The 26,705-nt window shown below is 47.2% G+C and overlaps 2 protein-coding genes across 5 annotated transcripts in view; one reads left to right on the forward strand and one right to left on the reverse strand.

Annotated features, from left to right (window-relative positions):
- DNAJC17 (DnaJ heat shock protein family (Hsp40) member C17) overlaps window positions 1-20,033 on the reverse strand; it is a 29,006-nt gene extending 8,973 nt beyond the window's left edge. For 2 of the 3 annotated variants that reach the window (XM_036031820.1, XM_036031825.1), the window contains exons 1-4: window positions 19,901-20,033; window positions 1,729-1,798; window positions 1,356-1,414; window positions 1,050-1,137 (exon numbers count right to left, since the gene is read on the reverse strand). In XM_036031820.1, coding sequence (XP_035887713.1) covers window positions 1,050-1,137; window positions 1,356-1,414; window positions 1,729-1,798; window positions 19,901-19,978 — 295 coding nt within the window. In that variant the 5' untranslated portion in view covers window positions 19,979-20,033. The remainder of the gene's footprint in view (window positions 1-1,049; window positions 1,138-1,355; window positions 1,415-1,728; window positions 1,799-19,900) is intronic. The other variant, XM_028506897.2, reaches the window with a different exon arrangement.
- Window positions 20,034-20,205: 172 nt separating this feature from the next.
- ZFYVE19 (zinc finger FYVE-type containing 19) lies at window positions 20,206-26,705 on the forward strand. 2 transcript variants are annotated; one of them, XM_028506896.2, is made up of 11 exons: window positions 20,206-20,399; window positions 21,726-21,847; window positions 22,013-22,063; window positions 22,450-22,568; window positions 22,654-22,799; window positions 23,136-23,244; window positions 24,847-25,056; window positions 25,464-25,543; window positions 25,861-25,959; window positions 26,092-26,219; window positions 26,304-26,705. In XM_028506896.2, the coding sequence occupies exons 1-11, from the start codon at window positions 20,346-20,348 to the stop codon at window positions 26,380-26,382; spliced, it is 1,197 nt and encodes a 398-aa protein (XP_028362697.1). In that variant the 5' UTR covers window positions 20,206-20,345; the 3' UTR covers window positions 26,383-26,705. The 2 variants fall into 2 exon arrangements, with proteins under 2 accessions (XP_028362697.1, XP_035887703.1); XM_036031810.1 differs by having other exon boundaries at window positions 20,230-20,399; window positions 23,133-23,244.

Raw genomic sequence — 26,705 nt, forward strand, 5'->3', positions numbered from 1 at the left:
CCTGAACCAATCTTACTGGGGTGACGAAACTGATTTACAGCCATAGTTACAGCATGTGGTAAATTACTAGAAATCACTGAAGTGTACACTTGAAATGAGTGGATATTTTAATATAAAAAATATATAATTCAATAAAACTGTTTAAGAAGCAAAAGAATGCCTGGACCTCGTTGGATCCTTCTGAGGGGACTTCTCAAAATGAAAGTGCTGTGCTGAAATGTGGCTGGTGGGGCTCCATGGGTTGGAGCGCTCTCCTGTAGACCAGAAGGTCTCAGGTTTGATTGCCAGTCAGGGCAGATACCCAGGTTGCTGGTTCAATCTTCTTTTGGGGCGTGTTTGAGAAGGCAACCAAGTCAAGGTTTCTCTTTCACATCGATGTTCCCCCCCTCACCTCTGTCCTCAGGCGAGGATAAAAAAGGCAACGAGGCCGGGACGAATACACAGACCCAGGATGGCATTGTGAGTGAGAACACGGACCCGCTCAGACTGTGTGGGTTAATGCTCAGCTCCAGCAAGTCCCCACCCTTGGTGCTGTAGCTTCTGTGTCCACAAAAAATGGGTTTAGTAATACCACCCTTGGAGCACTGTGACAATTAAAAGAGATAATAAAACATTTGTCACAGCGAGTAGCTAATAGTAAATCTAGCCGTTGTTATTATCCCTGAGAGTGTCCTTTAGGATCCACCCCTGAGAACAAGGTTCTTCTCAGAGCTGGGGCCAGAACGCTTCAAGTTGCTGCAACGGAATGAAGCTCTAAGAAGAAAGGTGAGGGAGCTGCATAAAAACAGCCCGGGGAGCCCTGACTGGTGTGGCTCAGTAGATTGAGTGCCGGCCTGCAAACCAAAGGGTTGCTGGTTCGATTCCCAGTCAGGGCACATGCCTGGGTTGTGGGCCAGGTCCCCAGTGGGAGCCTGCAACAGGCAATCACGCATTCATGTTTCTCTCCTCTTTCTCCCTCCCTTCTCCTCTATCTAAAAATAAATAAATAAAATCTTTTAAGAAAATGGCCCAGCGAAACCACAGGCCACCAGCACGGTGATATCACCTACCAAGCTTTACTTTCTTCCTTCGCTCATCTAGTTTCTGGGTCCTCTCTGCTGCCTGCTTCTTGGCTTTCCTGACCTTGTCATACGCGGCCTGGCAGGAGGAAGGAACACAGGAGCAGTCAGCCAGGGAACAAGCATACGGCCCAGCCACCTTCCCGGCCCCACCACCGAGCCACAGAGACACCAGGAGTGTCTCTAGGCTGGGACGGCAAGGACTGTGCTTCATGGCAGAGGGCAGAGGACCGAGGCTGGCATACCATGGTGATCTCTAACCACGGGGACAATTCAGGTAGAGGAGGACATGCTCACCCTGGCTGCAGCATCGGTCAGTACCTCCAAGGCCTGAGAAAGCTGGTGGAAGAGTTCAGCTAAACAAAAGGATAAAAAAAAAAGAGAGGAGAAAAATTAAGTTAGATTCGGTGACGGTGTACTCTCTCAGAAAAAGCACCTTCCAAGAAGCCGCAGGCCAGCAAACAGCTGACATCAGCAGGTGACAGACCAGCAATGAAGGGTGAGTGCATCCGCAACCGACCGACACCCCTGACCCAGGAGCCCGAGCTGAAGCCAGAGCCCAGCCGGGGCTCCAGCATTCCTAAGCACTCCCACAGGAGCGCAGGCGGGCGGCGAACCTGCCATGCCCAGGCGGCTGGCCTCCTTCCCCCCACACCTCGGAGAGTCTCACCTGCTCTGGGATTATCTGGATTTTTGTCGGGGTGGCAGGAGAGGGCCTTCTGTCTATATGCCTTTTTCACCTGGAAGAATCAGAAGACAAAGTCACTCACTTTCTCTCCCCCAGGATGAAGAGGAAAACCTTGCTAAAGTGACAAGGGAAATCAGAAAGTGTCCCCCATCCTTAAAAGAGAGGCTGTTGGCTCCTGCACGGAGGAAGTCACCTCCCAACCACCAAGGAGATTGGCAGTGGAGGAGGCAAAGGCAGCGGAGGGGCTGGGCTCACTCCCTGGCCCATCTGATCTCACGATCTCACGCCAGGGTGTCAACAGGCTCCTGGCAGGGGCAAGCCCTCCACAGCCACCTGGGAACCCGCGCTCGCTCTCGGTAGGCATGTGAGCTGGGGCAACAGTGGAGGAAAATTTTGCCATCGAAATTTAAAAGGTACTTTCCCTTTAACCCACTCCTACGAATTCAGACTTACAGAAGCATGCTGACATAGACACACAAGCACGCCCCCTGCACCGCTGCTCACGTTATTAGTCCCCACTGGAACCAGCCGGAACCTCCATCGACAGGGAGCTCCATTAAAATATTGTGATAGATGGAACCCGTATGTGCTGACTAGAAAGGTCTTCAAGTCATCACAAGGCAAAAGAACATTCTATAATTATGTGCGGTGACAAATGTTGACTAGACGGACTGTGCTGATCATTTCATGTTATACACAAATATCAAATCATTGTGTTATATCCCTAAAACTAAGGCAATGTGATATATCAATTATATCTCAATTTAAAAAAGAAAAGAAAAAAGAAGGATCTTCAAGGTATACTGTGTGTGTGTGTGTGTGTGTGTGTGTGTGTGGGAAGGCTTAGAACAGATACATAATATGATCAGTTTGGGATTTAAAATAAACAAATAAGTGAGGCCCTGGCCAGGTGGCTCCGGAGCATCATCCAGACAGGCCCAGGTCACGGGCTGGGCCCCAGACGGATGGGCACGCACAGGAGCCGATCAGTGATGCGTCAGTGGGTGGGACAGCAGGTCAGTGCTGGCTTCTCTCTCCCCCCTTCCCCTTTCTCTCTGAAAACTCAATTTAAAAAGCCCCATTCTTTAAAACTATATAAACAAACAAATTAGTGAAATCAAAATAGTTCCGATACTCTGGCATGTGCACAGCTTGTTTTTTGTTTTCCTCAAAGCAATCATAAGAAATGTAAAGGTGGCTTCCTCTGGAGAAAAGCTACGCATGGAGGGAGGGAAACATTTACATCTCATTTGAGGTCATTCTGCACTTCAAATTTTCAAACCTTGAACAAGCCTTACTTTACTATCCTTTTTTGTTGTCAACAAAGGTTATTTTGGTGGGAGGTTATGGTCCATTTTTAGTTTTTAACTTTGTGTATCTGATTTGAAAAGCAACGTTTCTTATTAGTAAAGATAAACAGCTACCAAGATTCCCTTTCGCAGATTATCCACTCGCTGGTTTAGGAGAAGGCAGAACACAAAATCCCAGAATCTGCGCTCTGTTTCCTGAGGGCCTGGCGCTCACTTCTGCCTGCAAACCTTACCTGCTGCTCAACCCCCAGGGAGGAGCCTCTGGACCAGAACTTCCACTTCTCAGAGGGAACTGATAGAGACTTCTATCCAATGTGTGCTAAATAAGGACATTTACAGGCAAGCTCCCAGCAGCCCCGGTGGGGACAGCCTGTAGGCAGGCGCCTCATTCCACTCCCACATCTACCTCCAAGAAAGGCAGGCAGCTGCTTAGAACTCAGGGATGTGCTGCCACCTGCTGGGCCACCGCCAGCATCACCCCTTCACCTGCCAAAGCCACCGGGCCCACACGCCTCTCCCGGCGGAGCAGGAGGCAGCAGGAAGCTCTCCCTTGGTTAGCCCCCAGGGGCTCTGAAATACTGTCATTCAAAGGGTAGAGGGCATGGGCAGGTGGCCTGAGATCTTCCAAAGAGGTCGTGAACCAAAACCCAGCTGGCCTAAGAATGCTGGTCAGTGTGTCTGTCCTGATTAACTAGTTGTTACTATCTTTAGCTGTTAAGCCTGCTCTGGGCAGGGCCTTTCCTGGGTTTTAGCCTGGAAGGCCAGTTTTGTCTTCGAACCAGTTGGCCTGGAGTTTGGTGTTTTGTGTTACAAACTGGACTCCCAGCTTTGCCCAGCCCTCCTGGGGTGACTGCTGCCTGAAGAATTTCTCACCAAGTAAACACAACTCTCCTAAAGCAGGTCTTGAAAAGCTCCCAGTGTCAATATTGTTTATTATGAAATAATCTTACCTCATGAGCAACTCAGAGGCTAGATTGGAGGGAAAGATGCAAAAATATTTTTCTTTTTTAAAAGATTTTATTTACGTACTTACTTACTTATCAAGATTTTATTCATTTATTTTTAGAGAAAGGGAGGGAGAAAGGGAAAGAAACACTGATGTGTGGTTAGCTCTCATACGTCCCCAGCCGGGGACCTGGCCCACAAACCAGGCGTGTGCCCTGACTGGGAATCCAAACAGCGGCCCTTCGGTTCACAGCCTGGCACTCAATCCACTGAGCCACACCAGCCAGGGCAACAATATTTTTCTTAACTGTGATAAAGTTGGGAAAGAAGAGGAACTATTAGAAGAACAAATAGAGGGGCCCGATATGGAATGATGAGAGAAAGACAGGACTGCTTATTCCAGGCATCGAGTTTGGCAGCTCCTCTATGAAAGAAACTGAGTCTGCAGGTGGTGGGGTCACTTAGGCAGAGTGGAAGTAGCCACAGAAGTTGCCAAAAACCACATCGTCTTAACACTTGCAGTTCCCTTCTCCACCTACAGGTTTCCCCTAAGTCCTCTGGTCTCCTTAACACTTAAAAACATTCATTTGCATTTCCTGAGACTTCAGAGAGGAGCTAGGTGACAGCTGAGAGACTTCCCACCCACTGCCTTCCTGCCCTACTGAATGAAAGGGGCAAACACGCATTACTTCTCTACCAAAACAATTGGAAAACCTCAACTACGTCAGTTAGTCCAGGCCCACTGAGGAGTGGAAGGAAGTGGGTGCTGTCCTGATGCTAGGAGCCCTCACCACTGTTGCACAATTTCACCCCTACCTAACACCTCCTCTTGAGAAATCAAGTCTGGAAAAGGGAAGAAATCTCTATAGCAGACTGCCAGGAGAACCACGGTGGGAACTAAATGCCATCCCCCCACAGCCTACATCACAGAGAAGAGTGAGTCATGAATTAACAGCCACCCAGCCCTTCCTGGAGTTCTCATAACTGGTTCCACCACTTGCAGCAACCTGCGCCCCAGCAGGTCGCCTGCCATCTCCAAGGAGCTTTGCACCAGGCACAAAGCAGGGCCCTCCCAACCCACCTGCATCCAGCTTCACCTCTTGAGGGGAATGAACTCCTGACTTACCCCAAAAAGCAGGGCACTAAGGGGTTCAGTAAACATAATAGCCATAATTAACTTAAACCAAAGGCACCCTACAAAGAAGAGAACATAATTTTTAAAAGGCCTTTATCGTACTAAAACTTGGAGCCAAGTAAGTAAGTGATATAAAGTAATTAGGCCCTGTTCTCAAAAGCCAGGCTGCTAAATGGGACTCAGACGTGAAGACTCACTGGTAGGACTCAGAGGTGGAGGACACAGTGGGAGGCCACTCTATGTGACAACAGGCACCGAATGAACAAACCACCCCAGTGAATCAGCTAGAAAGGCTGGGTTCCAGGAAAGGGAATAGTCCGTAATCACCGCCTGGCAGCGATTTCTCTGCAAGCCCGTGGGAGGCAGACATTTCCCCGAGAACACCAGAGGTGAGTGACTGCCTGATGTCACAGGCAGGAAGTAAAACACAGAGCTCTGGGCACTTACCTAGCAGCCCGCTCTGTGGACTAAAAGACTGGTCACTCTCCTTCCTTACAGCCTGTGGCCCACACAGTGACAGCACTACAGAGAAGCCCCTGAATGCCTAGTCACTACAGAAACTAGGGACGGCTCAGCGCGAGCAGGGTGCCAGCCCACCCCCAGACCAGCAGCCTCAGCTCAAACCCCCAAAATATGGGCCTGTTGGTGGTACCAAGATGATTTGGGGGCCCCAGACCTAACATTTCTCTCAGGCTGCTAACCATGAGCATGGGTCAAACTCAGGGTAGTGAGCTATGTAGCCTGAACCGACCAGGACCATGTACAGGGCCTGGCCTGCTTTGCCCCAAATGTGGCCCCTCTGCACCCTTTAGGATCTGGGTCCTCAGCCCATCTCTGAGGTCACTCTTCACTTCCTCCCATACCTCATACCTCGTACCTCCTACCTCGGGCTCTCCCCTCTGGGTTCCCTCCTCTCTTTAGCCCTTCCGGCATTCTCTCCTGGGACCCAGCCTCTGCCCTGCCCTCCTTCTCAGTCCATTTCCCAAATCAGCAACTCACCTGGAGCCCAGTCTACATCCTCCTCTTCCCCCTTCCCTCCTCTTCCTCCTCAGGCCCTGCCTCTACCCTCCCATGCCAACCCTGAGTATCCCTATCAGGCTCAGTATCAGGCTCAGATTCCGAGATCCTTGCCCGCCTTCTCATCTCAGGCTAGAGACTCCCACCCCCCAGGCCTGTCAGGTACCCCAGATCTGGCTGCCCCTCCCCACGCCCCACTGCCTGCTGTCACCCTCAACTCCCAGAGACCCGAGTCCCCAGCCCCAAAGCCACCCTCTCCCAGGGCGTGGAACTCCTTCCCTCTGGGCCCTGGTACTTCCTGCATCTCATTTCTTTTTTCCTTAATGTACTGATTTCTTTTATAAACAGATTTATATTAGTAAAAAGAAGTGAGCCAATATAAAGAAAAATATCAACTAAATAACAGTACTCAGGAACAACAAAAATAAGGAAGCAGCTGTGCAAATGGAGGATATTTTGAATACGACCTCAGTTGACATGGAAATTCTGCTGCAGTAGCTTTAACTCAAACTTTGACACACTTCCTCAAACCTTCCAGGTCAGCTTAATACCTGTCGGGTTCACCAAGTCAAGCAGCTTTACTCAGTCAAATCTCTGTGTCATAACTGGAGGCCAAAGGCTCCGTGTGGCCCAGAGACCAGTATCGTATTGCCCTTGCTGCTCCTGAGTACGGGCCATGGAAAAAGCTCCAAGAGAAAAGCAGAACGTTCAGTTTGGGCAAGTGCTCTGCATTTACTAGCTGCCTTATGCTGGGGAGATCAATTAAACTCTTCATCTTCTCATCTATATTGGAGCTAATGGTCCTTGCCTACCTCACAGGCTTGTTTTGAAGATCACATCAACTGAGGTAATTTATGTGAAAGCAATTTGGTGTCATATAAATGTAAGGTGTTATCTTTTTTTTTTTTTCTCCCAGAGAGTGGGGAAGGGAGGGAGAGAGAGAGGGAGAGAAACTGATCAGCTGCCTCTCACACGCCCCCAGCCAGGGTCCTGGCCCACAACCCAGGCCTGTGTCCCAATCGGGAATCAAACCAGTGGTCTTCCAGTTTGCAGGATGACACCCAAGCCACGCCAGCCAAGGCTGAGGTATTATCTTCAATGCTAATGAATAGCTTACAAACACAAATGAATCACTCCTTTTGACTTAACAGGTGGCCAAGTAACTTCAGAAATCCAGAGCTTCAGCCAGACAACAAAACCCAGGAGTGAGTTAACCATCAAAGAGATACTCGGAAGGCTTGGAGGCCTGGCTCCCGGTCCTGCCCAGTGCCGGTCAGGCCTTTGGTGAACAAATGACCATCAAGTGAAACCAGGCTGGGTGCCCAACCTCAAGGATGCGCCACCTGGTCTAGAGGTACGAGGCTTTGGGAGAGGCTCCCACTGCATGTGTGTGACTTTCGCACTCACTGGGTGAGGCAGGCGAACAACAGCGCTGACATCAGAAGCTAACTTGTAGCACACCCTCGCTCTGCATCAGGCCCTGTGCTAAGTGCTTTACCCAGATAGAGCTTCACAACATCAACAAGGAGGAACTGCCAGCACTCCCATTTTGCAGATAGGGAAGCCAAGGTACACAGAGGTTAAATGTTTGCTCAACTGTCAAATTATGATCAGCAGCATGATTCATATAACCAAAACCAGCAGTGTTGCCATGGCCGGGTAGCTCAGTTGGTTAGAGCGTCTTTCAGATACACTAAGGTTGCGGGTTTGATCCTTGGTCAGGGCACATACGGGAACCAACCAATGAATGCATAAATAAGTGGATTCTCTAAATCAATAAACAATTAAAAAAAAAGTTGGGCATCATCCTGCAAAGTGAAAGGTCAACAGTTCAATTCTCAGTCAGGGCGTATGCCCAGGTGGTGGGTTTGGTCCCTGGTCAGGGCATATATGGGAGGCAACCAATTGATGTTTCTCTCCCTCTCTTTTCCCTCCCTCTCTTTCTCTCTCCACCCCCCCCCAAAAGGAAATAAAATCTTAAAAAGAAAAAAAATGGCAGCCCTGGCTGGTGTGGCACCTGCCTACAAAGCGGAAAGTCGCTGTTTTGATTCCCAGTCAGGGCACATGCCTCTGGCTGGGGGCATGTCGGGGGTAACCGATTGATGTATCCCTGGCACATTGCTATTTCTCTCCCTATCTCTCTCCCTCCCGCCGCCTCAAAGTAAATAAATAAGTTTTTTAAAAAAGAATAAACAGTTTAAAAAAGAAAAGGAAAGAAAACCAGCAGTCGTACCATTCACAAAGGAAAAACTGCAGCTACCACACACGAGATGACTGTCTGATGTGAACAGGTATGGAGAAGGTAACAGAGTTCATGGTGGGTCACAGCGAGCAGGGAGAGGGCATGGGAGATATGACAAAGGTGAAAGAGATCCTACGACAGGATCAAGTGGTATTGTAGTGGCTTCGAAAAGTGGCTTCAGGTTATTGTAGTGGCTTCAAAAATTTTGGTGGTCACAGCAATTATGAACGCAGACCCGATGCTGATTCAGAATCTGATAATTCAGATAACAACACAATCTTTGTGCAAGGACTTGGGGAGGGTGTGTCCACAGATCAAGTCGGGGCATTCTTTAAACAGACAGGAATTATCAACACAAACAAGTTGACTAGAAACTGGTGATAAATCTGTACACAGACAAGGACACAGGGAAGCCGAAAGCGGAGGCACCAGTATGTTTGATAGCCCTCCTTCAGCTAAGGCGGTTAGTGGCAGGTTTGTTAAGGAAGAGTTCCGTGGCAACATCATTAAAGTGTCCTTTGCTACCAGAAGACCTGAATTTATGAAAGAAGGTGGAAGTGGAGGTGAGCAGCAAGGCTGTGGAGGAAACAGAGGCCATGGAGGCTTTTGGGGGAGATGTGGAGACCCCCAAAGTGGGGACTGGGTATACCTTAATCCATCGTGTGCAAATATAACTTTGCTCAAAGGAATACCTGTAATCAGTGCAATAAGCCCAGACCAGAGGACTCTTGTCCCTCAGGAGGAGATTTCCAGGGAGAGAAGAGCTACAGAGGTCATGGGGGCAGAGGCGGAGACTGAAGCAGCTGTGGTGGAGGGAGAAGTAATTATGGTGGGGCCAGAGGAGATGGCTGTGGAGGGGATCATGGAGGTGGTTATGGATGAGACCAAGGAGGCCACGGTGGGGGCCAAGGAGGCTGTGATGGCGACCCAAGTGGGGGTGGCTACGGAGAAGACAGGAGTGGTAGCAGCTATGGGGGCGAACAGGAGAAAGATATGGTGACAGAAAGAAATGGTGACAACTGACCACACTGATAGCTGCCTGAATGCTCCCGTTTCTGACACGATCCAAGGCTGTCTGTTGCTTTCCTTGTGGCCCCTTCTAGGGTAGTGACATTAAGTGGCATGTGCGGCTTTATCTAGGTGGAGGGCTTGGACAGTTTTTTTTTAGTAATGTCTGTTGGAATTTCCCTCTTGTTTCTGATATTTCCTTCCCAGCCCTTGAAGCTAAGTGTGTTGTAAAATATTGCCAAAATGGAAAGTGTTTAAAATACTGCAATAAAGCCTGCTTGTTTTATGAAAAAAATTTTTTATTTGTTCAAGGTCACAAACTAGGTAAGTCTTGGGACCAGTATCCAGGCAATCTGACGCCAAAGTCCACTTTCTTAACTGTCAGTGGCTATAATAAAGGCACATTTACAACTCCCAGCATTGCTTAGTGCTCTGTATTATGATTTCCATCCATTCTCAACATACAGTTGATGTAACAAGCAACAAACAATTCTTGGCCTTACTTGTTAAGACTAGTTATAAACACTGTTATTTTCTACACCAGTGACCTTCCCAGAAAATCATCATCTGATTAGAAAATATCACCTTCTAGGATTATCAACTTTAACCTCTGCATTTCAAAATGACGGGCCACTGGAGTAAGAGGCAGGGCAGCCGAAACACACAAGCTGGAGTGACCCTAAAGGGGCCACTCTCTTCACGTCAGTACCCCTAGCACCAGGCTCTGGGACGGGCACACAGAGGTCACTTAAAAGTTTGTGGAATCAAATGATGTTTGTGGGAAATGTTTCTATCCTCCCCTAAAACACACAAGGAGAAAGAAAAAGGAGCCCAAAAGGTAGCAGGGGAACACTATACAGTGTGAGTTAATAGGGGTGTGTGTGCCCACTTTGGGCAAGACACCAGGCACACAGCACGCTGCTTTCAGGAATCGGGGCAGGGGCTGCCAGCAGAGAGATGGGCAATCCACCTACTTGGTGGGAGTGTACCACCTTTCTGAAAGACAATTTTGAAAAAGCTTTTGGAAAGGTCTGCTATCAGAGAGAAGGCAGGCAGTGGCGGCAACTGCAGCAAAGCTGGGGTGGTCAGTAATGAGGGTTTTAATTATTTGATTTAAAAAGAAAATCTAACTGCAAAGTTCTTGATCATATTTATAAGACAAGGAACCAAGATTTATTACACCTGACATTGATATTGACTGCTTAGCAATAGAGCCTTCAAAAGAGCCTCCTCTTATAGCCTTCTCTATTAAAACATCAAAATCATATACACCTCCTCCATAAGTGCTCCTTGTTAATGATACTGCCCTATCTACCAGAGTCCCTCCCGAGGCCCCAGAACCAACATACCCAGAAGCCAGCTTCAGAGAGCGTCAGAGCAGGATCCAATTAGCTTCACAAGTGGCATACATTACAAAGGAAGATCTCAGCAGACCCCAGACCTTGATAAGGTGAATTTCACTTCGTGTGGTCAGCACCTGCACAGCAGCTCATACACTGTGGTTGGGGTTGATCCTCACAGTCAGCCAGCCTGAGAGCTGACCCCATGCACAAACTGACCAATAGCAATCAATATGCCATTACAACAGGAGGACCCACAAAGCCCACACAAGGGATACTCATAGAGCACCCAGCTCAGGTGATCAAGGAGACAATGCCACTGGGTCCCACAGGACACCCACTATACAAGGCCACCCTACCCAGACTGGGAGTTATAGCAGATCTACCTAATACACAGAAACAAGCACAAAGAAGCAGCCAAAACAGGGAGACAAACAAACATACTCCAAATGAAATAACAGGAGAAATCTGCAGAAAAAGCACTAAATGAAATGGAGGCAAGCGATTTATCAGCGACACAAGGTCTGTCCAGAAAGTATCCAGCCACACAATGTGAAAGAGAGACATTTATTGAAGATGATACAGGAAACATTGTATGCAGGACAATGATGTCTCAGTCCCCTTCAATGTAGGCACCTTGGGACCTCACACAGTTCTCCCAATCATTGTCAGCTGCCCTGTTGTATTTTCCTGAATCTCATCAATGGTCTAAAATCTCTTCCCTTTCAAAGGTGATTTTAGTTTGGGGAAAAGCCAGAAGTCACAGGGTGTCCCATCTGAGCTGTAGGGGGGCTAGGTTACCTGGGTGACTTGATGTTTCGCCAAAAAACTCTGCATAAGACGTAATACATAAGTGGGTGCATTATTGTGATGAAGCTGCCAATCACCAGTTGCCTATAGCTGCAGAGAACATTTCTACAGAGAAATGTTCAAGCTTAACACAAAAGCTGACGCAGATTCATTGTTCTACTTGCTCAGTCATTTTGAACGCAACAGCGACACAGTACACATGCTCACTCAACGGTGTCTACCAGCCCCACTGACTAGTACAGTGAAGTCATCATTGTTCATGTATGTGCATTCCAGTCCACTCTCCTTGGCTGCCAGGTTACATCAATGTTGCACAAATTGTTCTCATTATATTAACAATGGTTGGACTTTTTCCAGACAGACCTTGTATAATTTAAAAAAAAGGTCATAAGGCTGCTCAAGGAACTTAGTGAGAACTACAAGGAACTTAAAGAGAACTACAGCAGCATGAAAAAGGACAGAGCAACCATAAAAAAGGGACTTCCGGCCAAGATGGAGGCATAGGTAGACACACTGTGCCTCCTCGCACAACCAAGATAGGGACAACAACAATTTAGAAACAGAATAACAACCAGAACTGACAGAAAATTGAACTGTATGGAAGTCGGACAACCAAGAAGTTAAAATAGACCATTTATCCAGACCAGTAGGAGGGGCGGAGTTGGGCAGCCGGGCAGAGAGGGGTCGCAGAACAAAGAGCGTTGGGACTGGTATAAAGCATCCTGGGTGGGCAAGACCGAAGCAGGTAGACCCTGGGCAAGTAAGCGGTGATTGGCAGACCCCGGCCTAGGGGTGGCAACTGGCAGACCCAGCAAGGTGGCGATTGTGAAGCAAGGCACTGCACGCAATCCAGGGTCCCAGGGTAGGGAAATAGAGCCTCAGGACCTGGTTGAAAAAACCTGTGGTGGTTGAGGCGCAGGGAGAGCCTCCCAGCCTCACAGGAGAGGTCCTTGGAAAGTCCCACGGGATGCACAAGCCCACCCACACAGGACTGGCACCAGAGGGGCCCAGTTTGCTCAGAGGAAGCAGCTGAAGGGACTGAGGTCTGACGGAGAACGGAGCAAATGCCATTGTTCCCTCTCAGGCCCCGCCCCCCACATATACCACAACCCAGCCACTGGGGTGCCCTGCCCTAGTGAACACCTAAGGCTCTGCCCCTCATACATACAGGTGCAACTAGACCAAAGAAAAAAACAAAACAGGTGGCTCAAACAGAATTGGAAGCCCCAGAATCAGTACTCTTAAGCGACCAAGAGAGAGCCAACCTATCAGATGCACAGTTCAAAGCACTGATGATCAGGATGCTCATAGAATTGGTTGATTTTGGTCATAAATTACATGAAAAAATGCAGGTTACCATAAAAGAGATGAAGGAAGATGCATGGAGAACCAATAGTGATGGGAAGGAAACTGGGACTCAACAGAGTGGGCCAGAAGGAAGAAAGAAATAACCAAACAGAAAAGAATGGAGAAATAAGAATTCAAAAAAATGAGAAGCTTAGGAACCTCTAGAACATCTTTAAACGTTCCAACATCCGAATTATAGGGGTACCAGAAGGGGAAGAGGAAGAGCAACAAGTGGAAAACTTATTTGAACAAATAATAAAGGAGAACTTCCCCAATCTGGCAAAGGAAATAGACTTCCAGGAAGTCCAGGAAGCTCAGAGAGTCCCAAGGAAGTTGGACCCAAGCAGGAACACACCAAGGCACACCATAATTATATTAGCCAAGGTAAAAATGAAGGAGAGAATCCTAGAAGCACCAAGAGATAAGGAGACAGTCACCTACAAAGGAGTTCCCATCAGACTGTCAGCTGATTTCTCAAAAGAAACCTTACAGGCAAGAAGGGGCTGGAAAGAAGTATTCCAAGTCATAAAAGGCAAGGACCTATATCCCAGATTGCTCTATCCAGCAAAGCTTTCATTTAGAATGGAAGGGCAGATAAAGTGCTTCCCGGATAAGCTCAAGTTAAAGGAGTTCATCATCACCAAGCCCTTATTTTATGAAATGTTAAAGGGACTTATCTAAAAAAAAGAAGATAAAAAACATATACAGTAAAATGACAGCAAACTCACAGTTAGTAACAACCACACCTAAAACAAAACCAAAAGAAACTAAGCAAACAACTAGAACAGGAACAGATCCACAGAGATGGAGAACAATGGAGGGTTAGCAACAGGGGAGTGGGAGAAGGAGAAAGGGGGAAAAGGATGGAGAATAAGTAGCATAGATGGTAGGTAGAAAATAGGGAGGGCAAGAATAGTATGGGGAATGTAGAAACTAAAGAACTTATGACACATGGACATGAACTAAAGGGGGGGAATGTGGGTGGGAGAGGGTGTGCAGGGTGGAGGGGAATGAAGGGGGGTAATGGGACAACTGTAATGGCATAATCAATAAAATATATTAAAAAATAAAAAAGAAACCATAAAAAAGAACCCGCAAAAGATCAGCAAAAAGAAAAAAATAATTTAAAAAATGAGGATAAGTAACCTTTGGTACTACATGAAACATAACAACATCTGCATCAAGGAGAAAGAGAGCAAGGGATTGAGAACCTATTTGAAGAAATAATGACCAAAAACTTCCCTAACCTGGTGAAGGAAAAAGACATACAAGTCCAGGAAGCACAGAGAGTCCCAAACAAGATGAACCCAAGGAGGCCCACACCAAGACACATCATAATTAAACTGGCAAAGGTTAAAGACAAAGAGAAAATCTTAAAAGCAGCAAGAGGAAGACATTTACCTACAAAGGAGCTCTCATTAAGACTGACAGCTGATTTCTCAATGGAAACATTTCAGGCCAGAGGGGATTGGCATGGAATATTCAAAGTGATGAAAAGCAAAGCCCTACAACCAAGACCACTTCACCCAGCAAGGCTGTCATTTAAAATTGAAAGAGAAACAAACAAACAAACAAAAAAACAAAAACAAACAAACAACAAAAAAAAAAGAAAGAGAAACAAAGAGCTTCCAAGACAAGAACAAGCTAAAAAAGTTAATTACCACCAAACCAGTGTTCCAAGAAATGTTACAGGGACTTCTTTAAAAAAACAAACAAAAAACAGAGGAACACAGTTAAGAGATTGAAATGGCAATAAACATGTACCTATCGATAATCACTTCAAATGTAAATGGCTTAAGTCCTCTAATCAAAAGACATAAGGTAGTCGAATAGATAAGAAAACAAGACCCATATATATGCTGTCTACAAGAAACCCACCTCAAAACGAAAGATCCAGACGGACTACAGTAAAGGGATGGAAAAAGATTTTTCATGCAAATGGAAAGGAAAAAAAGCTGGGTAGCAACACTTATATTTGACAAAACAGACTTTAAAATCAAGGCTATAGTAAAAGACAAAGAAGGATATGGTAAAGGGAACAATCCAACAAGAAGATATAACCTTAGTAAACATTATGCACCCAACATAGGAGCACCTAAATATGTGAAGCAAATCTTGATGGACATAAAGGGAGAAACTGACAGTAATACAGTCATAGTGGGGGATTTCAACATCCCCCTGACATCAATGAATGGATCTTCCAGACAAAAGATCATCCAGAAAACAGCAGCCTTAAAAGACACACTAGATCAGATGGATTTAATTAATATCTTCAGAGCATTTCACCCCAGATCAGCAGAATATACATTCTTTTCAAGTACACATGGAAATTTTCTAGGATAGAACACATTAGTACACAAAACAAGTCTCAATAAATTTAAGAAGATTGAAATCCTATCAAGCATCTTCTCTGACCATAATGGTATGAAACCAGAAATTAACCACAAGAAAAAAATGAAAAACACACAAAGACATGAAGGCTAAATAATATTTTACTACACAACGAATGGCTTAACAATGAGATCAAGGAAGACAACAAAAGATATCTTGAAGCAAATGAAAATGAGAACACAACAACCTAAAATCTATAGGACACTGCAAAAGCAGTCCTAAAAGCATTACACAGCATTACAGGCCAATCTCAAGAAGCAAAAAAGTCCTGACTGGTGTAGCTCAGTGGGTTGGGCATCATCCTACAGAATGAAAGGTCACTGGTTCAATACCTGATCAGGGCACATGCCTGGGACTAGGCCAGGTCCCCAAATGGGGGCATGCAAGAGGCAACCGATCAATGTTTCTCTTACATATCAGTGTTTCTCCCCCTCTCTTCCTCCCTTCCTTCCCCTCTCTCTAACAATAAATAAATAAAATATCTTTAAAAAGAAACAAAAAACCTCCAATAAACATTCTAAGTTTACACTTAAAGGAACTTGGAAAAGAACAACAAACAAAGGCCAAAATGAGTAGAAGAAAGGAAATAATAAAGATTAGAGCAGTCCTGGTCAGGTGGCTTAGTTGTTTGGAGCATCATCCCATACACCAAAAGGTCAGGGGTTCAATTTCCGGTCAAGGCACATACTAAGTTGCGGGTTCGATACCCAAACTGATCGATGTTTCTTTCTCACATCAATGTTTCTCTCTCTCTACCCACCCCCACTTCCTTTCTCTCTAAAATCAATAAACATATCTTTAGGTAAGGATTAAAAAAAATCAGAGCAGATGTAAAATATAGTCTAAAAAATTACAAAAGATCAATGAAACCAAGAGCTGGTTCTTTGAAAAGCTAAACGAGATTGACAAACCTTTACCTAGACTCCTCAAGAGAAAAAGAGAGAGAACCCAAATAAATAAAATCAGAAATGAAAGAGAAGTAACAAATGACACCTAAGAAATACAAAGGATTGTAAGAAATTATTACAAATATATGGACAATCTGGATGAAATGTATAAATTCCTTAGAAACACAAAAGCTTCCAAAACCGAATCAGAGAATCTGAATAGACAGATTACGACAAGAGAATTTAAAGCAGTAATCAAAAAACTTCCAATAACAAAAGTTCTGAACAGGATGGCTTCACAGGTAAATTTCACCAAACATTCAAAGAACTAACATCTATCCATCTGAAACTATTCCAAAAAAAATCAAGAGGAGGGAAAACACCAAAGTTTATTTTATAAGGCCAGCATTATCCTAACTCTAAAACCAGATAAAGACACTGCAAAGAAAGGAAATTATCAGTCAATATCCCTGATGAACATAGATGCTGAAATCTTCAACAAAATATTACCAAACCAGATCCAGCAATACATTAAAAAGATCATACAACATGATCAAGTGGGATTTATTCCAGTGATGCAGGGCTGGTACAATAGCTGCAAACCAATAACCATGATGCACCACATAAACAAAATGAAGGGGAAAGCCTACAAAATCACATAAATAGATGTAGAAAAAGCATTTGACAAAATTCATCACGTATTTATGATAAAAACTCTTAGCAAAGTGGGAATATCGGGAACATACCTCAATGCAATCAAGGCCATGTATGACAAACCCATCATATTCAATGGGCAAGAACTACAAGCATTTCCCTTAAGGCTGAAAACAAGGCATAGATGTCTGCTTTCACCTCTTATTCAACATAGTATAAGAAGTCCCAGCCACAGAAGCCAGATAAAAAGAAGAAATAAAAGGCATCCAAATTAGAAAAGAAGAAGTAAAACTGTCATTATTTACAAATATCATGATACTGTACATAACGAACCCTAAAGATTCCACCAAAACACTACTAGAACTGATAAATGAATTCAGTAAATTAACAAGATATAAAATAAATATCCAGAAATCAATTGCATTTTTATATACCAATAATGAACTATCAGAAAGGGAAACTAAGAATACAATCCTATTTACAATTGCATCAAAAAGTAAATAAAATACCATATTTTGGGGACTATAAGACACACCCTGCAAATTTGGGAGGAACGGGGGTGTGTCTTATAGTCCGAATGTAGCTTACCTAGCTCGCTATGGGGGGGTGGCCTATGTTATTTATGTTATTAAATACTTTACCACATTTTTTGCTTCAAAAATTGTTTTCCTATTTTCCTCCTCTAAAACCTAGGTGTATCTTATGGTCTGGTATGTCTTACAGTCTGAAAAATTCAGTACCTAGGAATAAATTTAACCAAGGATGTAAAACACCTGTACTCAGAAAATTATAAGACACTGAAGAAAAAAACTGAAGAACATAAAAAGAAGTGGAAGCACATACCATGGTCATGCACAGGAAAAATTATCATCATTAAAATGTCCATACTATCCAAAACAATCTATAGATTCAATGCAATTCCTATCAAGATTCCAATGGTGTATTTTATAGAACTAGAACAAACATTCCAAAAATTTACATGGAACTTCTGTGGCTCAGAAGAGCCACAGCATTCTTGAGAAAAAAGAACAAAATTGAAGGAATCATGCTACCTGATATCAAACTACACTACAAGGCCACAGTAACCAAAACAACATGGTACAGGCATGAAAACAGACACTGAGGTCAATGGAACGGACTAGATAACACAGAAATAAACCTATGCCTTTAGAGTCAAACAATACAGTATTGGACAAAGGAAGCAAGAACATACAATGAAGTAAAGATAGTCTATTTGATAAATGGTGTTGGGAAAATTGGACAGATATGTGCAAAAAAATGAAGCTAGACACCTTACACCATACGGAAGAATAAACTCAAAATAGATAAAAGACTTAAATGTTAGACTGAAAATCATAAAAATCCTAGATAGAAAAAAATCTAGGCAGTAAAATCTTCCACATTTCTTGTAGCAATATTTTTCTAATATATCTCTTAGTGCAAGGGAAATAAAATAAAAAATAAACAAATGGTACTATATTAAACTAAAGTTTTTGCACAACAAAGGAAACCATCAACAAAATGAAAAAAAAATCACTTACTGGGAGAACTTATTCGCCAATAATACATCTGATAAGGGATTAATATCCAAAAATATAAAGAACTCATATAACTCAACACTAAAATAAAATCCAATTAAAAAGTCAGCAGAGGACCCAATTAGACATTTCTCCAGAGAAGACATACAGATGGCCAATAGACATATGAAAAAATGATCAACCTTTAATTGCATCAAGAAATGCAATTTAAAAAGCACAATGACAGCCCTGGCTAGTGTGGCTCAGGTGGTTGGAGCCTTATCCTGTGACCAAAAGGTTGTGGTTAGATCCCTAGTCAGGGCACATGCCTAGGTTGTGGCTGGATCTCCAGTCCTGGTCTGGGCTGGGGGCGAATGGGAGGCAACCAAATCGACAATTCTCTTTCATATCGATGTTCCTCTCTCCCTTCCTCTCTCTCTAAAAGCAATTTAAAAAATGTCCTCAGGTGAGGATAAACAAAGAAAAGAAAACCATGATGAGATAACACCTCACACCAGTCAGAATGGCTATCACCAATAAATGAACAAACAAGTACTGGTGAGGATGTGGAGAAAGGGGAACCCTCCTGCACTGTTGGAGGGAATGTGGGAATGCAGATTGGTGCAGCCACTGTGGAAAGCAGTATGACGTTACCTGCCCTTCCTTTGCTCCAGGGACATCTTATTTTTTTTAAGATTTTATTTATTCATTTTTAGAGAGAAGGGAAGAGAAGGAGAGAAATATCAATGTGCGGTTGTCTCTCCCGCTCCCCCCCCCCCCCGCCCCACTGGGGACCTGGCCAGCAACCCAGGCATATGCCCTGACTGGGAATCGAACTGGCGACCCTTTGGTTCGCAGCCTACGCTCAATCCACTGAGCTACACCAGCCAGGGCAATAACAGAAATATTAATTACAGCTTGACCAGTGTCCCACTCCCTGGCACCTTTATCAACAACTTCCTGTGGAACTTCAGGCCATCTGCCTTACCCACCTGGTCCTCCTTCCTTTGGCCCACTAGCAAATGTAGAGGACCACACCTGAGCATCTGTTACTTGAAAAGAGTCAACGGGGAGGGGTGGAAAAGAAAACAGAGATGGCGGAGCCACAAGTGTCAACATCAAGGAGGAGGTGAAAAGGAGTGGAGGGGCCTTGAGATCTAGGCTCCAAGAGGAGTTAAATCAGCTTTCAGAAGAGACTTAAATATCTACAGTCAAGACAAACGGAATTAGAGGCGAACTAACCCTGCGCAGGCCCAGAGACTAGGGTTCCGTCTTCGGCTCACCCTGCCGCCTCTGCTAGACAAGGGCCAGTGGGACAGCAGAGGACCCAGCGCGAGGAGCCTCTCTTCTATGATCCCCTCTTGCTCGTGAGGCTCCCAGAGCACCCTCGAATGGTCTAGGAGCCCACCTTCTGAAGCCGTCAAGCCTCCCCTCGCTACCGGCCCAGGGCCCGGTCGAACCTAGAAAGTGGGTGCCGGCTGCGGGTTAGATGCCAAGACAGGGAGGGCTGCCAGACCTCTCGAGACTGGCCCTCCTCGCCACCGTTCTCACCTCCTTGTCCGCTGCCTTCTCCTCAATACCTAGCAGCGCGTACAAGTCCATCTGTAAGAGCTCCTTGGTCACCGCCATAGTTGCAACCCTGACCGGACTCGTACTACAACTCCCAAGTCTAGGCGTGCGCGAGGACTGTCGGCGCTGCTCAGGCTGAATGACGCTTAGCCTCCTGGGAAATGTGTTCCGGGTCGAGCTTGACTGCCTCTGAGGGAAGCGGGCCACAGTGAATGAACTACGACTCCCAGCAGCCCCCGGCTCCCGCCGCTGTCGCTCGGCGATTAGGGTGGGGGGGTCTCAAGTCCTTTGCGGGAGACCGTAGCTGGACGGTGCGAGTGGGCGTGGGAGAAAGGGGCGAGGTTGAGTGACGGTCCAAGGGGCCCTGAACCTTGCAGATGTGGTCGCAGCTCTGCTGACCCGAGCCGCGCCACGCCAGGAAACCAGGATGGAGAGTAGGTGCTACGGCTGCGCTGTCAAGTTCACCTTTTTCAAGAAGGAGGCAAGTCATCTCTCCCTGTGGGCTGGAGGGCCAAGGAGGACGCAGAGTGGAGGGAAAAACACGGGACTTGAAGCCCGTAGATTGGTTTTACCGCCCCTTTCCAGCAGTATGGCTTTGATTAAGTCACTGAGCCTTAGTTTTCATTTCTGTAAAATGGGACTAACACTCCCTCGCTCGCGGGGCTGGTGTTGTGGGTCCAATGAAGTGCTGGAGGTAAAAGTTCTCTATAAATTGTAAAGCACGCTTCTGTCGTTTTTGGAAAGCTAGACTTTTCTGTGTGCCAAGTGTAGGCACCAGCTGTTTCCTCTCTTCAGCCCTGCTTCTCCGCAGCCCTGTGGTAACACACTCTCTACAACACCAAGCCCCGTTACTCTCTCCCCGCTGGAATCTTCATCATCACTAAACCTGCCTTTCCCAGGCTTCTTGAGTTAGATTACCGGCCTTTCTCCTGCCCGCAGGGCACCATAGCAAAACCTCTCCTGTGTTCAGCACAGACCATCCAGGTTTCCCTGGTAAACTGCAGGCTTGCTCTGCCTCAGCTGTGACCAAGAGATAGGAACTAAATAGGATGAATAAAGAGCACGTTGGGAGGCTGATAGTACTTAGAAACCTAGATTTGGAAATCAGGGTGGCCAGCATTCAAATTTGAGCTCTGTTGTCTTTTTATTAGTGGTATTGATTTTAGAGATAGAAGGAAGGGAGGAGAGAGAGAATCTGTCTCATTCACAGGGTGACCTGTGTTTAGGCGAGTAATGTAACCTCTCTGACCCCACCTAAAATAGGGCATCAGGATCATGTAAAATAGTGTATAGAAATTGTGAGAATTAAATCAGCTGATGAATGTTAAATACTAAGCTTAGTGCCTGACACACAGTAAGTGCTTAATAAATGGAGGCTATTGTTATCATTCCATCCTGAGCCAAGCTTCCCTCCATGTCTGCTAGAACAGAAGGGGCATGAGCTCTGCATTCTCTCTGATTCTCCTTTGTTAAAGAGTCAGTGACCAGGGAGGGGGCTTTGCCTATTTGTCTTCTACATTCCAGTGTCAGGGAATTGAAGACAGAGTAGAAAGAAAGCATGGAGATTTTGCGTGAAGCTTGACTTGATTTGAATGAAAGACTGGAGACTGATTTCTGTGTGCCAAGTTAGAATCACTTTACTCTCCACCCTTGTGTCTCCCCAGGCCTCAGGGGCCCCACTCTTCATCCTCTTCCAGCAGCTGGTCACAACTTTAGTGTGTTCTGTGTGTGTGTGCTCAGAGAGACCTAGGGAAGAGCCTGCAAGGGCAGCTGAGAGGTGAATAATGCTGCTTTGTGTTTCTTACAGAATGGCTGTAAGAACTGTGGCCGGGCCTACTGTTCTGGCTGCCTTAGCTTCAGTGCAGTGGTGCCCCAGGCTGGGAACAGCCAACAGAAAGTCTGCAAACAATGCCATGAGGTCCTGACCAGGTGAGGAGCCAACTTGGTGAGGATTCAGCCAGGTATGGCAGCAGGCAGCTGGCCAGGCCTTGCAGCCTGTGCTCTGTGGTCAGAGGTCAGCCCAGGGAGTGTTTGGGGTTGGTGGCAATGACTGGCAGATGGCAGGACTTCTGAAACCAGATTTTTTTCCTACAGAGGATCTTCTGCCAATGCCTCCAAGTGGTCACCACCTCAGAACTATAAGAAGTAAGTGGTGAAGGGACAGAGACAAATGTGGTTGGGGAAAAGACAAAGGAGCCCCAGCACAGTGCTCTCTTCCCATTCTCTAGATCAGATGAACACGGGGTCAGGAGAATATCCACCTCCCAGGCTCCTGCCTGACTTCTTGAGATCAGAAAGCAGCTCATTAGCCCTCTCCCCAGAGAAAGTTCTTGATAGACATTGCCCTGTCACTTGGACCCTCCATCTGGGCAGCTAGGTTGAGTTGCAGGACAGTGTGCTGAGGGCCACAGAAGATTGTCCATCAAAGGCCTCTCTAGGTGCCTAGAGTGATTTGAATAGGAAAAAGTGAGTGGGTTCCTTCACCCCTCCCTTCTGCCTTCTCCAAGAGCATTTATCCCATGTTCTGCTAGGCGTGTGGCAGCCTTGGAAGCCAAGCAGAAGCCCAACGCTCCCCAGAGGCAGGGACTGACCAAGCAAGACCAACTCATCGCTGAGCGCCTAGCACGGCTCCGCCAGGAAAAGAAACCCAGTGAGTGCAGGCAGGCAGCATGGCCTAAAGGCTCTGGGTACTGGGATTTCTCTGGATCTTACATGGTTCCCCATGCCACTTGCAGAGTCAGTGCCCTCACAGGCAGAGATAGAAGCCAGGCTGGCTGCGCTCAGAGATGAACCCCAGGGTTCCATCCCTTCCACCCAGGAGATGGAGGCACGGCTTGCTGCACTGCAGGGCAGAGTTCCGCCTTCTCGCACCTCCCAGCCGGTAAGTGCTATGGCTTGAGAGGGAAGGGGGTCCTAGTACTTATATGCCTATGTACTCTGTAGGAGTTGGCACGCTTCTGACCCCCAGCTCCAGATTCTAAGGTCTGCTGCCAGGCCAAGGAACTAGAAACAGGCAGGTTTGGATGGGGCAGGAAAGAGTGGCCCCTCAGCCCTATTGGGGAATGTCAGACCTATTCGATTTTGTGGGCCCTGGATTAATCCCCCTTTCCCTGAGCTTTGGGAACTTCAGCATTGACCTCTGACATAGACTGCTCCAGACCTTAAGGTATGGCTTCCCCACATCCTAATCCCCATTGAGGCTCTCCCCTCTGAGCAGGTGCATCAAACACCAGATATCAGGACCCAGGCCCAGCAAGCACAGGATCTGCTGACACGGCTGACCGCAGAGGTGGCTATTGATGAGAGCTGGGAGCGAGGAGGCCAAGGTAACTTCTCCACCTGGGCCCCCAGGGACTGGCCCTCTCTCCCCAGGTGAGGAGGGTCAACTACCCACCCTTTGGGAGGTGAACAGAAATCAGAGAACAATCAACACTATAAGAGCTACCATTTATTGAGTGTTTACTTCATTGGGAGCCAATATAAGCCTCGTGGGTGAGTGTGTGGGCTTTAGAATCAGTCAGGGATTCTCTGTCCTACGGCTTACTAGTTGTGTGACCCTGGGAAAGTGTCACTTTCCTCATCTGTAAAATGGAGGTGCATGTGGTAAAACCAGCCTCGTGGGGAAGTTGTGTGGAGTAAATGAAATAATCCAATAAGCTCTTAGGACCCTGCCTGGCTCACAATAAGTGCTCAGTGAATGTTCTTTGAATGATGATGCTAAGGAGGAGGAAGAGGCTGTTTAAATTTCACTAAAATTCAGCCCTGGTGTGGCTCAGTAGATTGAGCATTGGCCTGCAAACCAGAGGGTCACTGGTTCCATTCCCAGTCAGAGCACGTGCCTGGGTTGTGGGCCAGGTCTCCAGTGGGGGGTGCACAAGAGGCAACCACGCACTGATGTTCCTCTCTTCCTCCCTTCCCCTCTCTAACAATGGATAAATAAAATCTTTAAAAATAAATAATTTAATTAAAATTCGGTCCCCTCAGTGGTACTGGCCATATTTCAAGTGCTGGCTACCATCTTGGACAGCACAAATGTAACCATGATATGGAATATTTCCATCATCATAAAAAATCCTGTTGGACTGTGCTCTTCAAAGGCTTCAAAACAGTGGTTTTCAGCCCCCATCAGGGTCCATTTGACAATGTCTAGTGACCCTTTGATTATCACAACTCAGAAAGTACAGCTGGCATCTAGTGAGCAGAAGCTAGGGGTGCTGCTAAAACGTCACACAGTGCACAGGAGAGCCCCACAGCAAAGACTTATCCTGCCCAGAATGTCAACAGAACCGACATTGAGAAACCCTGCCTTAGTGACACAGTCTCATCAAACATCCTCAGCAATCCCATGAGGTACATGCTGTTATTACCCGCACTGTATAAATGAGGAAACTGAGACCTGGTAAGCTTAAGGACTTGATCAAGGTCACAGCTATTAAGAAACAAAGCTAGGACTTGAACCCAAAGCTGTCTGCTTTCAAAACTCTTGCCCTAAGACTGAGCTGAAGAGAACATGTCAAAGCCATACCCACTCTCGCAAAATTCTTCTAAACTAGCAATACACAAGACCTCAGATTCTGTCATGTCTGCTCTGTGCTGCTCCCTGGAAATGACAGTTCCAGCCTGTAGGGCAGGGGCGCCGGCTGAACCTTGGCCTCCCTGTGTCCTGATCCCTTTCCTAAGGACGGCATGTTAAAATATCAGGTGGGTGGGGATGAATGTGGTTGAAAAAACATCTAAGATCACCAGTTTTTTACATTGGGAGAAAAATGGAGGAAATACTCACTTGTAGCATAAACCACAGGAGCTAGTGCTGAACTAAAAGCTGACAATATGTGGGTTTTTATTAAAAAGTTGAGAAATGGGCTTAGTGGCTCCTGATGAGAGATCTTGGAATGTCTCTGCCTCTCTGACTGTACTGCTCCTTCCAGGTACGTCCATCCAGAATGACCTCAACCAAGGCGGACCAGGGGGCCAGAGCACTGATTCCAAGGGGCAGGCCACCTGCTCCCTGGATGGGGAGAAGAGCAGGCTGCTGGCAGAAGCAGCGGCCAAGCTGCAGGAGGAGAACTCGAGGCAGGAGCAGATCCTGGCCCTTGCCAAACGCCTGGCTGTGCTGCAGGGACAGGACCCTGACAGAGGTAGAGACTGGGGAGCAGCCCCTGACCTCCACCCCCAAGCCAAGCTCTGCAGAATGGCTGCCAGGCTCAGTGAGGTGCTGGGGGTCCCTGTGCCCAGGGGTCTGTGGAGCTCTGCCCAGAGCCTGGAGGACAACTGGAACAAGGCAGTGGTGGAGGAATAAGTGGCAGCCATCAGTGGGCAGGGGACCCTTAGTCCGGTCAGGTGCAGAGCCTTTTGTTCCCGCCCCCAGCCCCGCAGGGTGGAGCAGGGAGGGGCGGAGTCTGGTCAGTTTGGCTGCAGAGACTGCTCAGCTCTGGAACAAGTGCCCTGGAAACCGAACCAGCTCCTGGTGGCAAGAGAACAGCCACTCAGGCAAACTCTCAACCTCACTCCTCCTCCCCTGCTCTTACCTCTGTCCCTCTTCAAGTGACCCTCCAAGACTATCGTCTCCCAGACAGTGATGACAGTGAGGATGAGGAGAAAGCTATCCAGAGAGTCCTGCAACAGGTGAACCTGCCTCACCCACCCGACCACCTCTGTCCTGTCCCTGCCACATTGCCCCACCACCCACCTGGCCCTGTTCAACCTGCCTCCACTCTGGGACTGAATGGCCAGTCACTCCACGGCTGCTGTTCTAGCTGGGGCCACCCTGTCCCTGTGACCCAGACTTGTACCCTGGCTGGCCCCTTGAGATGGGGTATCAGCAGCCACAAGCACCAGATAAAGGAAGATGGGTTGAGAAGCTAAGGCCACAGACCCTTTGGGGGTGTGGGGGTGGACCTGGGCCACAAGTGGGGAGCTGTACCTCTTTGCCCTGTCCACAGCTCACTGAAGAAGCTGCCCTGGACGAGGCAAGCGGCTTTAACATCCCTGCAGAGCCAGTTCTCCAAGCCCAGGCCAAGGCCTGCAGGGCAGAGCCTGAGGTGAGAAAAGCCCCAGACAAACCCCTGGGTGGCTTCCACACGCTCCCTCTTGACTGGCCGACTGCCCCGGGAGCCGCCCTCCCACCCATACCCCATCAGGTACCTTCCCCCATTCCCCTCTGCTCCCCAAAGGCACAGGCCACGGCCCTCAGGCCTACAGCTGAGGAAGAGGAGCTCCCCTGGTGCTGCATCTGCAATGAAGACGCCACCCTGCGCTGCGCTGGCTGCGATGGAGACCTCTACTGTGTCCGCTGCTTCCGGTGGGTGCAGGTGGAATGTTCTGCGGGACTTTTAGTGCTCAGGGCCTACCTGTGATCTCTGATCTGCATCTCCTTGTTCCACAGGGAAGGCCATGATGCCTTTGAACTTAAAGAGCACCAGACATCTGCTTACCGCCCCCCACATGCAGGCCAAGTGCACTGAGGAAACCCTGGTCCTCCAGGAAAGGCAGTCACACAGGCTGTGACAGCCACCTCTGGGCCCAGCCTCAGGGTGTCTGCTGGGAGAGCATGTTGGGCTAGACTGCTCAGGGGTGCACCCTGTCCTGAGCCTCGGTGTCCCTGGAAAGAGGAAAGACTTTCCATCAGAGATGCTGAATGGGGGAGCCAGAGGGAGGCAGACGGCGGGAGCCCTCTACCAGCAGAGCTCGGACTGGAAAGACCAAACTGAATCTGAGGATGAGCCTTGAAACCTGCTCAAGTGCCCTAGCACTTAGTGTATCAAATAAAGTATGTTCACTCTTTGGA

The sequence above is a fragment of the Phyllostomus discolor genome, chromosome 1, assembly GCF_004126475.2.
Source record: "Phyllostomus discolor isolate MPI-MPIP mPhyDis1 chromosome 1, mPhyDis1.pri.v3, whole genome shotgun sequence".
Taxonomy (NCBI): domain Eukaryota; kingdom Metazoa; phylum Chordata; class Mammalia; order Chiroptera; family Phyllostomidae; genus Phyllostomus; species Phyllostomus discolor.

Bases quoted from the DNA above. Each gene is read 5' to 3' on its own strand.
- ZFYVE19 (XM_036031810.1), top strand. From the start codon at position 20,346: ATGGAGAGTAGGTGCTACGGCTGCGCTGTCAAGTTCACCTTTTTCAAG. The intron at 22,800-23,132 runs GTAAGTGCTATG...CTCCCCTCTGAG, and splicing joins CTTCTCGCACCTCCCAGCCG to CAGGTGCATCAAACACCAGA. The intron at 25,960-26,091 runs GTGAGAAAAGCC...TGCTCCCCAAAG, and splicing joins CCTGCAGGGCAGAGCCTGAG to GCACAGGCCACGGCCCTCAG.